At 43.1% G+C, this 17,630-nt stretch overlaps 3 protein-coding genes across 3 annotated transcripts; all 3 read left to right on the forward strand.

The window, feature by feature from the left end:
• The first annotated feature begins 384 nt into the window (after window positions 1–384).
• Window positions 385–825, forward strand: LOC103302732 (ribonuclease 4-like). Its single transcript, XM_008159773.3, has one exon. The coding sequence runs from the start codon at window positions 385–387 to the stop codon at window positions 823–825; it is 441 nt and encodes a 146-aa protein (XP_008157995.1).
• A 3,613-nt stretch (window positions 826–4,438) lies between these two features.
• On the forward strand, window positions 4,439–4,882 carry LOC103302753 (epididymal secretory protein E3-beta). The gene has a single exon (XM_054715638.1). The coding sequence runs from the start codon at window positions 4,439–4,441 to the stop codon at window positions 4,880–4,882; it is 444 nt and encodes a 147-aa protein (XP_054571613.1).
• Window positions 4,883–15,233: 10,351 nt separating this feature from the next.
• Window positions 15,234–16,865, forward strand: LOC103302755 (ribonuclease K3-like). Its single transcript, XM_054715589.1, has 2 exons — window positions 15,234–15,495; window positions 16,084–16,865. Exon 2 carries the CDS (start codon window positions 16,089–16,091, stop codon window positions 16,551–16,553), a length of 465 nt encoding a protein of 154 aa, XP_054571564.1. The 5' UTR covers window positions 15,234–15,495; window positions 16,084–16,088; the 3' UTR covers window positions 16,554–16,865.
• The last annotated feature ends 765 nt before the right edge of the window (window positions 16,866–17,630 follow it).

Consider the following 17,630-nt stretch of genomic DNA (forward strand, 5'->3'; position numbering starts at 1 on the left):
ATGACTAGAGAATTTCCTCAAGAGACAGACAACTCAAGTTTGATTTAGATCTTCCTTTTCTCCCTTTTCATACCCTGACCATACAGGACACATACACCTGGACATCCAGCCCATCAGTCTCTGCCCTGAGTCATTGTACTGGCTACTGCACCATCTCTCTATGAAAGAAAAGCTCTTACTTTCAGAGAAGATCCTGTTAGCAAACTCTATATTCTTGGGGAAGCAGTGATGAGAAAAGTTGTGAGCAGAGAAGTGGAGAGGAAAGAGTAGACTATAGAGTTGAGGAAATATCAACTTGCCATTCTCAACACCTCTCTCTGATGCCCATTGTTACCTTCCTTTCTCCTACCCCTTGGTTTCTCTCCAGGCACCTCCAAGGTAGTGATGGCTCTCCAGAAGACCCTTTCATTGCTTCTGCTCTTGCTGCTGACCCTGCTGGGGCTGGGGCTGGTGCAGCCCTCCTATGGCCAGTCCATGTACCAACGATTCCTGCGGCAACATGTGGATCCTACGGTGACAGGTGGCGACATTAAATACTGTAACTTGATGATGCAAAGACGGAGGATGACTCAGTTTCATTGCAAGCAATTCAACACCTTCATCCACGAAGACATCTGGAACATTCGTAGCATCTGCAGCACCACCAATATCCGGTGCAAGAATGGCAAGATGAACTGCCATGAAGGTGTAGTGAGTGTTACAGACTGCAGAGATACAGGAAGTTCCCCAGCCCCCAACTGCAGATATGGGGCCAGGGCCAGCACTAGGCGTGTGGTCATTGCCTGTGAGGGTAACCCCCCAGTGCCTGTGCACTTTGACAGATAGATACTACCCTGAAGGGGTTATGGCCCCGTGGTTGGCCTTTAACTTACTCCTTGAATAGCAATGAGTAATGCATTTGAGCTATCTCAGGCTCTGTCTTCTCTGCTTATGTATACTTCTTTTTCTCTATATAATCCATTCTCTTAAATGCATCAAAGAGCAATGGATGCATAAACCTATAATGGGACTGGGCTTTTCTATAATAAACTTTTCAGTAAACTTTTCTGCTTCCTTTTATAATACTGGACAGCTTAGCTCTCTCAAATCCTATCCTCTGGAATGTAGTCATTATATGTATAATATAGCACTTCAAGTATTTTAAGGTGCTTCCATCTCAGTTATCTCATTTTAATACCACTGCACCCTGTGATGCTCATGTTCCCACATACACTAGTGGGGCACAAAGTTAAAGGATTTGCTGAAAAACATGAAGTTAGTGGAAAGCTGAAGCAAAAAAATCCACTTCAGCTGCCTACTAATCCAGGACTTTTTCTACTTCATCACAAGGAGTGTTTTGAAAGTATCTGCTTTTTGGTATTCCCAGCAGTCAGCTGTTGGGGAAGCATTAAAAATTTGAAAATATGAACTAGCAAAATGAGAGCTCTGTCTGTGTAATTTAGCAACCTTGTTATGTTTGGGTCTAAAAGATTATGATACAAAGAATTTTCTTTTTCTCTTCCCAAACTTTTGAATCACTGTAGCAAGTCAGAGTATTAACAATGAACTAGATCATTAAGACTCATTCACTCTTCCTGACTGGAAAGATTTTTCATGTTTTTCTTTTAATAAAGAACTCAAGCCCAGCCAGCATGGCTCAGTGGTTCAGCATCAACTTATGAACAAGGAGATCAACAGTTTGTTTCCTGGTCAGGGCACATGCCTGGTTGCGGGCCAGTCCCCTTTATGGGGCATGAAGGAGGCAACCAATCAGTGATTCTCTCTCATCATTGATGTTTCTATCGCTCTTCCTCTCTGAAATCAATTAAAATATATTTTAAATAAAAAATCAAACTACAGATATCTGTGAAGATGGTGCTATGGTTCTTGTGTGGGATTTTTTTTCTTCCACCCTCTTAATTATTTTCTAGTTTATAAACAAGCACCAACACCTTAATACCCTCGTAAACTTGTCCATGACAAAAAGTCTATAGGATCAATGACCAGGACACAGAAACATTTGTGTCATTTACTAAAGACAATTCTCACACCCCTCCCTTTTCCCTTTGAATATTTTGAAACAAATTGGGGAACAGAAATGTATGGCGACACCAGCAGCTAAAGAAGGGAAGTATGAGTGTGTGAGCGCATGTGTATATGTGTGTTTGTTTGCCTCTGTGTGTGTGTGTGTGTGTGTGTGTGTGTGTGTGCGTGTGTGTGTGCGCGCGCACGCGCGCGCGAAAGGACTAAACTGAAAATACTTAAATTATAGCAGATATACATTGTTTATATTTAAGGTATGCAAACTGATTCAGTATACATATGCATTGTGAAAGAATCACGACAATCAAGCTAATTAACGCATCTGTTAACTCACATGGTTATCAAAAGTGACTCCATTTTGGACTGTTTTCATCTCCATTCTTTTCAACACTAGTGAACAGCATAGCTTAGCCCAGAGAGTTTCTACTGAATGCATATTGCTTTCATACCACTGTACAGTCAAAAAATCATAAGCTTGAAATATCATGAATAAAATTTTGACTCATTTTTGTTAAGCCATGACACCAAACAAAAATGAAATAAATAACCAAATTTCACTTTCAGCCTCTTCCAGAGATGGAATTGTAAACAACTCAATTTGGAATTTCCTGATCAGCACTGGTGAGGAAATCTGCTTGATAAGACTCCCTGCCTTCCCCTGAATGAAGGTGTCCTTGTTTAAAATAATCCAGTCTTTAACTACATAGTCCCACCCTCTTTCTGCCTATAAATCCTTCCATTTTATACAGCTCACCAAAGCGCCTTTCTAGTGCTAGATGGCATGCTGCCTAATTCCTTAATTTGCTTAATAAAGCCAACTAGATCTTCAAACCTACTTGGCTGAAATTTGTTCTTTAGCTCCTGCCCCCAGGGCCTTGCCATTCCTTTGTACCCAGAAGACTGTCTTTGATGTATGACCCCTTTGCTCCAGGCTCTTCTCAGAGTGACCCCCCGGTGTTCTAGATGAGGAGATAAACAGGTGCACAGAGTAAGGCTGTCCCCTCTTCCCCCAGCACCACTGCCAATGAGTTGGAACACTGCCCCTCCCACATCTATTCCTTTCTCACTGCCTCAGACTTCTTAGCTCTAAGAAAAGGGAAAGGACACTGACTCTGCTCGTTCGATTCACACACTAATCCCCACGGACCTGTGAACGTGAGTATGGGATCTGAATAGGGCAAGTTAGAGTTAGAAGCGTTGGTACTGAGCATGGCTGGGGAAAAGGCCCAGGAACACTGGAAAGGGCTTGCTTGACCTTCTAGGTGATAAAGTTGAGAATGCAGAGATCCAACTTGTGAGAAGCAAAGACCCGAGTTTAACTCAGCATTAATCTTACTAATTAAACCTCCCTTCCTCCCCAATATTTTCAAACATAATACATTGAAGCAGCTTAAATCTTGCTCTTCTCATCCTCTTTAGGCCATTTGAGCTAGCGATAGGGTGCCACAAATGAGAACATGCCTATCCCTTATTCTGTGTCTGATAGAGCACTCGAGACCCCCAAAAGTGCTCTCATGCAAATCCCATTAGTCTCTCACAGGTCTGTAAGGGAGCTACTATTAGGCTCATTTGAGGACACCAATTCTGAGATATTGAGAATCAGGTTAGAGTTTCTGTAGGGCTAGGTAACTCCTTGTGGTAACTGAGGACAAGGAGCTGGTTTAAATGCAAGACTTTTTCAAACATCTCTAGGCCCTGATTTTGACCAGAGTAGCTCCTGTAAGAGCAATTTCAATCTTGGTATTTGGTTGCTTAGAACACTATTTCAAAACTGCATTTCCTTTATGATGGTATTCTTAATGGCAAATCAAGATGATGATAATTAAGGAAATGGCCTCAGAGAAGGCAAGTGGGCAGTCAGAAGTGCTACCATGTTTCAGGCAGGCATTGGGGAAGTGTTATGAGGAAGTCAAGATGAGATAAGCCCCACTTGCAGAGTCTGTTTTAATTGCAGCCTGGGATTTCAGGGAGCCAAAGCCTTCCTGCTTGGAAATGTTTCCCAAGTCTACTCATCTTCTACATTCCCTTAAAGGGTGACAACCTTTTCTACTTCACAGACATAAAACTTAAAGTCCCATTCTCTTTCAGACACATTCTCTTATGAGAACCCATCTGGACTGTAAAACAGCTAGCCAGAACGCTCCTTGTTTTGGGTGAAGAGGTGTTTGGAATTCTCAAAATAAAGTTCATCTATTTTCTACAATTTTATGCTTGTCTCACTCAGGCTCTAGCATATTTTCAGTTCTTGAAGTTTTTATTATTTAATGAGATTTATCATCTTCTAGTTTGGAACCAAATGGTAAAATTGAGGCTAAATATCTACAATGGAATTTTAAGGTGGAAATCAGCTCAGGGCATGTTGCAGTTATGTTTTCCTCTCTCCCATGTAGACCCTCAGGTGATCCTGGTGACTGAGATGTCCTCCTCTCTGAAGGTCCTAGGTGCTCTCTTGCTCCTGCTGTTCCCCTTTTGTGGGCTCCATGTACACAGCGAGAACCTTTCCTGGAGGGAATTCATGAAGCAGCACCACCTGAGCACAAGCTTGGAATTCAATGAGTACAGATGCAATGATCTCATGAGAGGAAGAGAAGCTCCAAAAGACAGGAACTATCACCTCTTCATCTATACCTTCTGGCACAAAATAGAGCATGTATGCATCAGGAACTGGAGAGATCGCTACAGAAATGTATATATATGGGCCCAGTATCCCTTCAAAGTAATCAAGTGTTACTGGAGGAATAACAAAAAGGGCTACAAAGAGCACAGGAGTTACAGCTACATTGAATTCCATTGTGGCACAAATGGGTTTGTTGATAGCATAGAGGACATCCGGTTGTTAGAGGTCATCAGTAACCTCTAACCACACTCCTGGTTTTAGTAGAGTGATGAGTGTTTCCCAAGTGGTGGGCCCTGCCCACATCAATAGTCCTTGCTAATCACTACTTTGCATTTATGTACCTATGTTTTCCAACTACTTAGAGTTATGTATCACATGGTTTCTTGATATCATAACTTTACCTATTTGGTTCTCTGCCTGTAATACCCTTCTGTTGTCATTTACCTGCTCTCATTTACCTGTCATTTAGCAGGTAAATGACAACAGAAGGGTATTACAGGCAGAGAACCAAATAGGTAAAGTTATGATATATATTATATATATATATATATATATTAAAGGCCCGATGCACAAAATTCTTGCAAGAGGCTCGGCCCTTGCAGCCACAGCTTCATCTGGAAAGTCGTCCAGTTGTTCGGTCTAATTAGTATATTACAGTTTTATTATTACAGATAATAATAATAGCATATATAATAATATATACTGTATATTATATATACTATATATGCATATATATACATATATATGCTGAATCATATATATGTATGCTGAATCGCTGAATCATATATATATTATACATATACATATATATAATACATACATATATATATATATATATATATATATATATATATATATATACTAGAGGCCCGGTGCACGAAATTCGTGCACGGAGGGGGGTTGTCCCTCAGCCCAGCCTGTACCCTCTCCAATCTGGGACCCCTCAAGGGATGTCCGACTGCCCGTTTAGGCCCAATCCCAGGGCAGTCGGACATCCCTCTCACAATCCAGGACTGCTGGCTCCCAACTGCTTGCCTGCCTGCCTTCCTGATTGGCCCTAACCACTTCTGCCTGCCAGCCTGATCACCCCCTAACCACTCTGCTGCCAGCCTGTTTGCCCCCAACTTCCCTCTTCTGCCGGCCTGGTCACTCCTAACTGCCCTCTCCTGCAGGGTTGATCACCTCCAACTGCCCTCCCTTTCAGGCCTGGTCCTTCTCAACTGCCCTCCCTTGCAGGCCAGGTGCCTCCCAACTGCCCTCTCCTGCTGGCCATCTTGTGGTGGCCATCTCGTGTCCACATGGGGGCAGGATCTTTGACCACATGGGGGCAGCTATATTGTGTGTTGCAGTGATGATCAATCTGCATAGTACTCTTTTATTAGATAGGATAGAGGCCTGGTACAGGGGTGGGGGCCAGCTGGTTTGCCCTGAAGAGTGTCCCGGATCAGGGTGGGGTTCCCTTGGGGCGTGGGGCGGCCTGAGCGAGGGGCCTGTGGTGGTTTGCAGGCGGGCCACGCCCCCTGGCAACGCAAGCGGAGGCCCTGGTATCTGGAATTTATTTTCCTTCTACAATTGAAACTTTGTAGCCTGGAGTGGAGCCAAGCCTGGGGCTCCCTCCGAGGCCCGCAGCCATTTGTGTTGGGGTTATAATTGAAACTTTGTTGCCTTAAGTGGGTGGGCCAGGGTGTGTGGAAAGCTTTGCTTCCCCTGTTGCCGGTGGCAACCCTGGCCTGCTCTCTCAAGCTCCATTCTGCTGCCATTTGTTTGAATTTGTTTACCTTCTATAATTGAAACTTTGTAGCTTGAGTGGAGGCTTAGGCCTGCAACGGCTGGCAGAAAGCTTGGCTTCCTCTGTTACCTAGGAAACCTTGCTCTCTGTGGCTGTAGCCATCTTGGTTTGGGTTAATTTGCATACTCGCTCTGATTGGATGGTGGGCATGGCTTGTGGGTGTGTCGGAGGTATGGTCAATTTGCATATTTGTCTATTATTAGAATATATATATATATATATATACTGTATGTGATTCAGCTCACATGGCATCTCTTTTTCACTAACCCAGAAATTTTCCTGATATTGATTTCTTATACCTACCCAAGCTGAATGATCCTCCCTTCACAATAAATTATATCACTCCAATGTGCGTTACATTTATATATGTTATATGTGTAGAGTATGTGTGGTGATTGGTATAAGTATTAGATATTAGATACACTTGGATGAGATTTGTGCTATGTGTAGTTTAAGGTGTTATATGTGTGTAATATGCTTATACATATGATGAGAATGTAAATGTTTATGTATTAGTTGGGGAAAAGTTGTGACCCAGCCATTGGTTGTGTTGACATGCTGAATTTCACTCAGATTGGGAATGTGGGGATGGGCAGAGCTGATTTAGTATAACATATACTATGGTCCTAGCTCATAGTGTGTTCTCTATCTACATTGGTCTTCTTTCTTTCCCATCTTTTGACTTGGTACCTTCTTTTTGACTTAGATAAAATCAACATCACAAGTGCCCATCAATCATCTCTTCTCCCTGGCTTCAGAAGATAGAGTCTTCTAATATACAAATACAGGCTGTCATCTGTATGAAACCTATAAATTCCCAAGATTATAAAGAACCTTCCCCATCAGCTAAGGAATGACGGGGATTCCTACTGGACTCATTTATTAAGAATATCACTAAGGCCCACCTGCTGTTGCTCAGTGGTAGATTGTGGACCCACAAACCATGAGTTCACTGTTCGATTCCTGCTCACAGGCCAGGGTTTCAGGTTTGATTTCCAGTAGAGGGCCTTCATGAGGCAGCCAACCAATGATTCTCTATCATCATTGATGTTTCTATTTCTCTCTTACTTTCCTTTCCTCTCTCTGCAAAATCAATAAAAACAAATTTTAAAAAATATCTTTAAGGAGGCAAATGCAATTTAGCTGGGATAAGGCAGTAGTTTCCTGAGGAATAATACACTCTGCAGAAATTATTAGCACAATTGAGTTTATCCTCTCTAATAAAAGAGTAATATGCAAATTAACCATTACTCAGCTACATAAGCCACACCCACCAGCCAAGCCATGCCCACCAGCCAATCAGGGCAAGTATGCAAATTAACCCCAACCAAGATGGCTACCAGAAGGGAGGCTTGGGTTTCCCTGGCAACAGAGGAAGCCAAGCTTTCCACACACTCTGGCGGGCCCAGGCCTCCACTCAAGGATACAAAGTTTCAATTATAGAAGGTAAACAAATCCAAACAGAAATGGCGGTAGCCACGGATCGAGCAGGAGGCTTGGCTCCGCTCCAGGCTACAAAGTTTCAATTGTAGAAGGTAAATAAATTCCAGATACCAGGGCCTCTGCTTGGGTCGCCAGGGGAGTGGCTGGCCTCCAAACCACCACAGGCCCCTCGCCCAGGCCTCTCCATGCCCCTAGGGAACCCCACCCTAATCCAGGACACCCTTTAGGGCAAACCAGCTAGTCCCCACCTGTGCACCAGGCCTCTATCCTGTATTAGATATTTATCCTATCTAATAAAAGAGTAATATGCAGATTGACCATCACTCCAACACACAAGATCAAGATAGCTGCCCCTCTGTGGTCAAAGATACTGCTCCCATGTGGACACAAGATGGCCAGCAGGGGAGGGCAGTTGGGAGGGACCAGGCCTGCAAGGGAAGGCAATTGAGAGGGACCAGGCCTGCAAGGAAGGGCAGTTGGAGGCAGTCAACCCTGCAGAGGAGGGCAGTTAGGGGTGACCAGGCCTGCAGAGGAGGGAAGTTGGGGGCAAACAGGCTGGCAGGGGAGCAGTTAGACATCAATCAGGCTGGCATGGGAGTGGTTAGGGGGTGATCAGGCTGGCAGGCAGAAGCGGTTAGGGGAAATCAAGAAGGCAGGCAAGTGAGCAGTTGGGAGCCAGCAGTCCTGGATTGTCAGAGGGATGTCTGGTGGGATCGGGCCTAAACGGGCAGTCGGACATCCCTCGAGGGGTCCCAGATTGGAGAGGGTGCAAGCTGGGCTGAGGGACACCCCTCCCCCGCCCCCGTGCACGAAATTTCGTGCACTGGGCCTCTAGTCTGATAATAATCATTTTCATTTGGCAGAGAAATAGGGTGGGATGGGCAACTCTTCTCAGAAATGAGGCTCCAGACTTAAATTTTGTTGTAAGGAAGTGGAAGTAAATTGAGGGATGAAATGTTGAGGACAGAGTAAGTATAGTCCACTAGAATTCTGTTTACTAAGTGAGGGAGAGAGATACAGAATAAGAGAAATATTGGCTTCATATAATTTTGCCTAAGGCAGGTATGGGGAGAAGAAATACCAAACATTAAAGCATAGTACCTTGTGTTCTTTAGCCTCCTGTATTATGAAATGATCCCAGCCTTGGAACAATTAGAGAAAAGGCCATGGTATTAACATTTTCAATTAGGTGACTACCTGGAACTCAGATCTCAATGAATAACCAGTAAATGTAGCTTGGTCATCACGTTTCAAGGGCAGCTCCTCATCTTTGCAGTTTTTCAGTGCACCTGGGGATGAGCAGACACCTGAGAGGTGATGACCTATACCAACCAAACTCACAAGAGACTAGTGATAACCCAGTAGTTCTTCCTCAATGATCAGTTCCCATATGGAGAATACTGATTGTTTTTCTCACTTGATAAATGCTGTTTCAAAATGCACTGGCATGTTTTGGTGTGACATATTCTGGTCTCCTATAGGGAAGTTTCACAAATACCTCATTTAAAAAACTCTTTAAAAGATGCTTTTATGAAAGGGTGAAAAGATGTTGGTTCAAAACAGGAAGAAAGTGTATTTAAGTGTATTTAGTATAAACAGCATGTGTGGTTGTTGTTTCTTGAACATTTTCATATCCACTTACCCCCATTTGGATAGCTGCATATTCACTTCCCTTAGGGCTGTGGTCGGCAAACTGCGGCTCGCGAGCCACATGTGGCTCTTTGGCCCCTTGAGTGTGGCTCTTCCACAAAATACCATGGCCTGAGCAAGTCTATTTTGAAGAAGTGGCATTAGAAGAAATTTAAGTTTAAAAAATTTGGCTCTCAAAAGAAATTTCAATCGTCATACTGTTGATATTTGGCTCCGTTGACTAATGAGTTTGCCGACCACAGCCTTAGAGAATTATCGTTTCCCTTTCCATGTGCAGTTTGGTGAAGCTGTCCATACAGGTTTCCAATGTCCTCTACAGAGCCAAGTGGGGATCATGAGGGTCAAGTGAAGCTAACTGGACACTCTTGTAGAAGAGCAGAATATACCACCCTAAAGTATGCCTCTTCGGCTTAAGAATTATTTTGAGAAACAGCAGACAAAGGAGAAGTTCTGAAAGCAGAGTATAAGTTACTCATGTTTGAATAAAAAAGAGGGTCTATGGAGAGTAAACTCCTATGGTGATCTGATCATAAACTCCTAACTGGGAAGATCATGGTGGGTAGTCAGCTCCAGGCATTAACTGTTTGGTAAAAAGTCACTTATGTAAGCCCTGTCCATTTGTATGTGTCTGTGTGTGGGCATCTACCTTTGAAATAAGAAGTAACCACCCTCAAGAAGGCACAAAAACTTGTTAACTAACCTGTAATCTAATCCCCACCTTGTTTTCTCCCACCTCTTCCTTATTTTCCTTTCTTAATTGCAAATGCATAAAGGAAGCTATTATTCTCCAGATATTTGAGTTCTTGCTCCCCGGCATATGTTGTCAATTTGGCTCAAATAAAATAAAAATTCTCCACAGGTGTGGATGTTTATTATGTAGACACTTTTGCAAGGTAATTTAGTTACATGCAAATATATATATGCCCAAAATATATATATATTTGCATGTAACTAAATTATATATATATAATTTATATATATATAAAAGATGAAACAGAGGGCTGGAGACCATGAGATACCAGGACACAGGCTTTATTGGAGCTCACCCCTGCTGGCTCCCTTCCAGAGGGAAAAAAAGAGAGAGAGAGTGCCAGGGTGGAAGAACCTTTTAAGGGGAGGAAAAGAGGGGACGGGGCTTAGGGCACTCAGCACACACTGATTGGTGGTTTCATATAAGGCACATGATTAGACACCTAGGGACTTAGGAATCAGGGGCTTAGGGTATTTGGCAGGTGCTGATTGGTGGTTCAATGTACAGTCCATATAAGGTGCCTGGTTAGGTGCTCAGGAATGTCCGGCTGCAGGTGGAGTTTACGTCATACTCCGTCCATCAGTTGGGGGAAGGGAGGATCTATCAATATATATACTGTAAATTATATATATATATTTGTAAGGGTGTTTCCCTTTCTGTACCAAGAAGAAAAAGATGATGACTCTAAGTCACAAGAAACTCTAATTAATGGAGAATGCAAGAGTTACATAAAAAAAAAAAAAAAACCTATCTTAGTTTACTGTGCTTTTTCCTTGTCACTGATGCTATTCCAGATCTATACTAGTTATCAGCCCCTTCCTCAATCACTAACTAATTATGGACAACTCTACATCCCACCTAAGCATGAAGAAGCTACATAAAAATGAAATCAGCCAGCCTCCATCAACCCCACTTTACAGAAACGCCAGCTAATGGAAGGGAGGGGGTAGGGAAGGAGGGGGAATGTGGGATGTTAGGCATATTTTCTACTTTTCCCCTGGGCCCAGTACTTTTCCATTATACCCCATTGAGGTTCACGCCCTCCCTGCAGATTTCCTGTTACTCTCATTTCAGATTTTGCAAGATATGACTAATGGCTTCCAGTTTCCAGTACTCAGCCTCCCGCTAGCATTCAGTCCAGCCTGCACAGGAGATACATATACCCCGCCCTCCTTACTCTTGCTTGCTGACACTGATACACTGGTCTCAGCCCACTGTGAGAGAATGCAATTTCTTAAACTCTCACCATGTCTCCTGGCCTGGCTCCTGTCAGCCCAAACCTAACAGTGACCTTTCCATAACTTGCCTCTCCCCCACTCTTCTTCCTTTGTTTCAGCTAAAAATGGTATGTAACTTCAAATTCTAGCAACCTCTTTGAGTTATTCATCTTTGAGTTTTTCTCATGTATGGATGAGATATACATGCTAATAACTTGTTTGCTTTTCTCTTGTTAACCTGCTTTCTCTAAGGAGGCTTTAGCTGAGAACCTAGAAGGATAAAAGAAAAAGATTTTTTTCTCCTTTATATTGTCCTCAGAGTCTGAATTTCAAGTAGTGATGCAGGGTTAAAAAATAAATAAATAAAGGAAGTGGATTTATGCCCATTAAGCCCTGATCTCCAGCTTACCTAAACTTATTGGGTTTCAGCTATTTCCAAAGACCAATTCTGCTATATTTTTTTTCATATTATAATCTCTCCCACATTCTTCCAATAAATCCCCATCCTACTCTCACCACCATTTACACTTTTTTCCTCTTAAATTACCTCAAATTGCTTGTTTGCTTGCAACCAAAACACTAATGAATAAAATTAATTTGCAACATCTGTGACCTTCATGATCACTAGCATGATTATGCCATCCAAATTTTGGAATTTTTCATGTATACTAGATGCATATCCTACAAGAAATAGCTACTTTCTTTAGTACAGCATATAATCTCCTCCATAATCTGACTTCTGCTCACCTCTCTGGCCTCATCTCCTATCATTCGCTTTACTTTTCTCTTAACAGCAGTCATACCTAGCCACTTACAGATCTAGGAATATACCATACACATTTCAGCCACTGAAACTCTTTTCTTACTTGTTGCTACTATCCTATGTTCCACGACCTTTGAGAAGCCTGTAAGCTGCAATTCATGGTGATCCCTCCCATCTGTTAAAAAACAAAATTCAATGGAGTAAATTTGAAGACCTAATTGGTTTTATTAAGCAACTCATAAATCTGGCAGCATAATATCTAGCAACTAGAAGGGTGCTCTGAGGGGTTGTACAAAATGGAATGTTTATAGGAAGCAGGATGGGGCAACAAAGCTAGTAATGAAAGAAAAGAAAGGATTATTTTTGGTCTGGAACAACTTTTCTTTGGGGGAAGGAAAGGGGAAGGGATTTATTATGTAGATTAGAGGCCCAGTGCACGGATTCATGCACCAGTGGGGTCCCTCAACCTGACCTGCAGGGATCAAGCCAAAACTGGCTCTCCGACATCCCCCGAGGGGTCCTGGATTGTGAGAGGGTGTAGGACAGGCCAAAGGACCCCACTGGTGCACAATCGGGGCCGGGGAGGGATCGCAGGAGGGCTCCAGGGCATGTCCAGCCCATCTCGCCCAGTCCTGATCCACCGGACCCCAACAGCAAGCTAACCTACTAGTCAGAGCATCTGCCCCCTGGTGGTCAGTGCATATCATAGCAACTGGTCAAATGGTCAAACAAAAAGTTGGACACTTAGCATATTAGGCTTTTATTATATGGAATTGTCTCTTCCTTCTATGCGGGATGGAGAGAGCCTACTAGACAGATTATCTTATTGGGTTTGTCCAAAAATTCCATACTAGTTGATTAAAATTATGCTTATGGGACAAGTTAAAATTGCAGTTAGATCAGGCATTAGCCCAAGGACTGAAGGGTCTGAAGGGTCTCAGGATGCATTCGTAAGGCAACCAACTGATGTGCCTCTCTCATGTCAATATTTCTCTCTTTCTCCCTCCCTCCCTCACTCTCTCTCTCTCTCCCTCTCCCTTCCACTCTCTCTAAAAATAAATGGAAAAATATCCTTGGGTGAGGATTAACAACAACAATAAAAAAGTATTAGGCAAGAGTATTCTACTATTATACTTATGCTGAAGGGACTAATCTGCAAGTAATATGTTGAATGGATTGTGTGGACGAAAGGGCTACATGTTAACCTGACAAGCTAAGGGAAGGGCTGCATGGCAGACTTGCAAACTCTAAAACCTAAAGTAACCACAAGGATGGTCTGAAATTAAACTAACTAAAAGCAGTTATGGTAGGTAGTCACTTCCTAGGCCAGTATCTTCCCTGTCAAGGTCAACCTTTACCTTAACTGAACCTATCTTTCTCTTTGCATCTATGATAACACATCATTGAAATGTCAGGGTAACTTGTAACTTCCCTTTTCTCAGGACCCCTCAGGGCACAACCAAATGCCCTGGTTTCCAGGACAGATACTGTTGCAGAATTTACCAGGTGACCAAAAAACACACAACAGGTACTCAGAAGATTCAGGAAAAAACCTTTATTTGCAGATATACTAGTACCGTGACTCAGGGGAGTCCATTTCCAAAGCCTGAGAGATGAAAATGGACGAAGCTTTCCCTTTATACCCTTCGTTTCTTTGTTCCCCAAATATGGATCAGGCTTCCGGACTTTTCACATGCTTTACACCCGCCCCCTCCCCCTGCTGCCCCGTGAGTTGGGATGGGGGAAGTGAGTTTATACTCAGAGGCTTGGCCTGTCTGGTGCCAGCACTACCAACCCCCTCTGAAGGTTGTAAATGGTTCATGGTTTATGGCCTCTGTAAAATGGGAGCATCCCGGGGAAACAGGTTCTGCAAGGCAGGACAGGCATCACAGATAAGAATGGAGTTAATTATCTGCTAGCAAGAGTGTGTGTCAGAATGCAGGTTACTGGCGCAGATTCAGATAGTTAGCCCCAACAAATGTCTTATTTTCCCTTTCAATATCACAAATTCCTTCATTTTTATTGTTGTCATGTTAATTGTTGACTGTTAACCACCTAAGTGATGTGTCTATCATTTCACTTTTTATCCAATCCCAGAGGTTTCTCCCCCACTCCACTTTGCTTACTCTGCCTCCTTAATCTATCACCAGTGGATTTCATGTAACCCATTTTCCTTTCCTCCTTTAATGTAAAGTATAAAAGAAGGTGAAAAAACACCGTTCCCTGGAGCATTATCCCCATTCGTTGAGATTCTGCTTCCTGGCAATTGTCGACAGTTTGGCTCAAATAAACTCACAAAAACTCTTTACAGGTTTGAATGTTTTTACATTAACAGTTGGAAGGAAAAGAGGCTAGAGGTAGGGAATCCATATAGGAGGCTTTCTTGTGAACCCTCCATGAGACAACGAGATTCTGAATACGGGTATTGCAGCACCAATGGGGAGGTAAGCATGGATTCAATAGGCAATTACCCCAAATTCCCCTTCTTCTTCATGTGTATGGGTCTCTTCACACAGAGTTTCCTTCTGGGGATGCCCTTACCATCTTCTTCACCTAACTTCTAATATGATCAAAATTCAACTCAAGTGTTGTGCCCTCCAATGATCCCTCCTTTCTGCTGTCTCCTCACACTCCCCTGTCATTTCCTCTATCAGAGCTGTCAGTAATGTTTATATTTATTAATGTAAAATGTATTTGTCTGTTCACCAGTCTCTTTCATTAGAACATGAAATCTGAGTAGCTCAGTTTCTGTTCTAATAAATGTCCACATAAATGAATAATTTATTCAAGTCTGTTGTTGGGACTTACAACATTACCAAGTATATGGCAGCTATTATATCAGATTTATTTGGTATATTTTCTCTTAAGAAACTGAAATCATAGAACTTTAAAACAGTGAAGCTTCTGATCAGGAAGGAAGCATGCAACCCACATCAGGAAGTGATCAGTTCCTCAAAACTGAGTTTTGAGTCACACTGTTTCTTTAAGTAAGCTTACTCTTCCTGTGCCTCTGGTGATATTGATACAATTTTAAACGGCCGAGTTTGAAGGTCTACGTATCTCATCCACATTGCACACAAGAAGTTTATCTTCCACGCCCTCCTCTTTCTTAAGGGCTCAGAACGTTCCCTTGAGAAGGCAGGCAGCTCTGAATGCCTGGGGAAGAAACAGCCTACAAAAGCCTCTGAGCCTGGGACTAACTACAGCTTCTGTTTCCAGTGGGAGCACCAAGGTGGAAAGCTGGTAAGAGAAGCCTCGGGGCTGGGGAGGCTAGGACAGTGAAGGTGGCTGGCAGGTCCAAGTCAAATAGATAGAGGATAAATATTTCAGGCAGGAAGGGGGAAGAGACAAGGTTTCTGACATGGGGCCATCAAACCCATGAGCATAGGACAGAGAAGAATCAGATCAGGCCATTAAGAGGAAAGGTCTTCTTCAAATTCCTTCTCACTGGGCTTCAGGCTCATCAGAGAATTGTGTAAGACTCAAGTGAAAAAGAAGATGGTTAGAAGGAAAAAAAAGTACTATGAAATCTTAAAAAGCACAATAAAAATCTAAATGGTTATAAATAACAATTTTACTCTTATTGCTTACTAGAGGCCTGGTGCATGAAATTCATGCACTGAGGTGGGGGTTCCCTCAGCCCAGCCTTCCCCCTCTCACAGTCCAGGAACCCTCAGGGGATGTGTGTGTCTGCTGGGGTGGGGGCCGCACCGGTCGTGACTGTTAAGGCTTGGAGCCGGTCATGACTGTAAAGGCGTCCCAGACAAATTTGTATATTACCTCTTTATATATATAGATACTACTACTGTTATCTTCTCTCTTCCTACACAGAAAAGATGGTGCTAGATCTCCTGGGATGTTTTCCTCCCCTCCTATTGCTGCTGGGACTTTGGGGACCAATGTATCCAGTTTATGCTTTGCCTAAGAATCTCACCAAGGCTAAGTGGTTTGAAATTCAGCATATACAACCAACCCCTCTCCAATGCAACATGGCAATGCAAGGTGTCAATAATTATACTCAGCACTGTAAGCCTCTAAACACCTTTCTGCATGACTCCTTCCAGAATGTGGCTGCTGCCTGTAAGCCGCCCAACATTACCTGCAAGAATGGCCAGAACAATTGCTACCAGAGCCCAAAGCCTGTCAGCCTCACTAACTGCAATCTCACTGGAGGGAGGTATCCTAACTGCCGCTACCAAGATGCTCCCCAGTACAAGTTCTTCATTATTGCCTGTGACCCCCCTCAGAAGGGAGACCCTCCCTATAATTTGGTTCCTGTACACTTAGATAAGGTTTTTTAAAGTTTTTACCATTTTGCCTCGCACTTGGTACAGGTTCCTTTATGCTCTCCTGCCTTCTCTTTTGTTGATTCCCTGGTTCCCATAGAAGAAAAAAGGAGGGTATTGGGAGAATTAAAGTGTCAAGGACACCAGACCAGAGTTGGGACAAAAAGAAATTATGATTCCTTTCTGCTTTGGAGCTCTGTGTGTTTCAAAGGAAGACAATAAGGAAGAGGGAAAAGAAGGGTCCAGACCTCCCTATTTTTTAATCTGGGAACTTCTGTCAAGCTTTGTTACACTGCATTAACAGCAATAAAACCACTTTCTGCTGCATTCTAATGAGAGTGAGAACTCTTTTGTTGCCAGAAGAGGACTGACACCAAGGTGGGTCTGTCCCAGCACCCTTTGGAAATAGGCACTACTAGGTGTCACGGGAAAAGAATTTCAGTATACTCACAAAGGCAGAGTTTAGCGATAGTGGCAAGATTTATTTATTTAGTTATTTTTATCTTTATTGTTGAAAGTATTATAGATGTCCCATTTGTTTGTTTCCCATTGACCCCTTCAACCCTGCACCCACCCCTCCAAGGCCGTCACTACTCAATGTCTATGTCCATGGGCTATGCGTATCTACATATATAAAAGCTTAATATGCAAAGTGTCCCCTCAGGAGTTTGACTGTTCAGGAGTTCAATCACTTGCTATGACATGTGTTGACTACCAGGGGGTGGTGTTGAATGAAAAAAGGCCCCAGCCAGCAGCCAGGGAAGGGAGGCTCTGGCTGGCAGCTGGCAGCTGTTAGGGACCCTACCTATGCACAAATCACTCCCCACCATTCTCCCAACCCCCACCTTTCCTCTGAAATTCATCAGTCTGTTCCATGCTCTATGTCTCTGGATCCATTTTGTTCATCAGTATATTTTGTTCATTAGATCAGTGGCAAGATTTTTTAGAGTGACAAGTGACAGTAAGCTGTCAGAGAGGCAGAGAGAGCAGGCAGGCTATAGGGGAGTAGCTGCATGGACTCAGAAAAGGAAGTTACAGAGGCAAGAGGAGCATCCTCTGTTCTGTTTGCTGCTCCCCAGATTGCAAGTCTTG

Source organism: Eptesicus fuscus, chromosome 5, assembly GCF_027574615.1.
Source record: "Eptesicus fuscus isolate TK198812 chromosome 5, DD_ASM_mEF_20220401, whole genome shotgun sequence".
NCBI classification, from domain to species: Eukaryota; Metazoa; Chordata; class Mammalia; order Chiroptera; family Vespertilionidae; genus Eptesicus; species Eptesicus fuscus.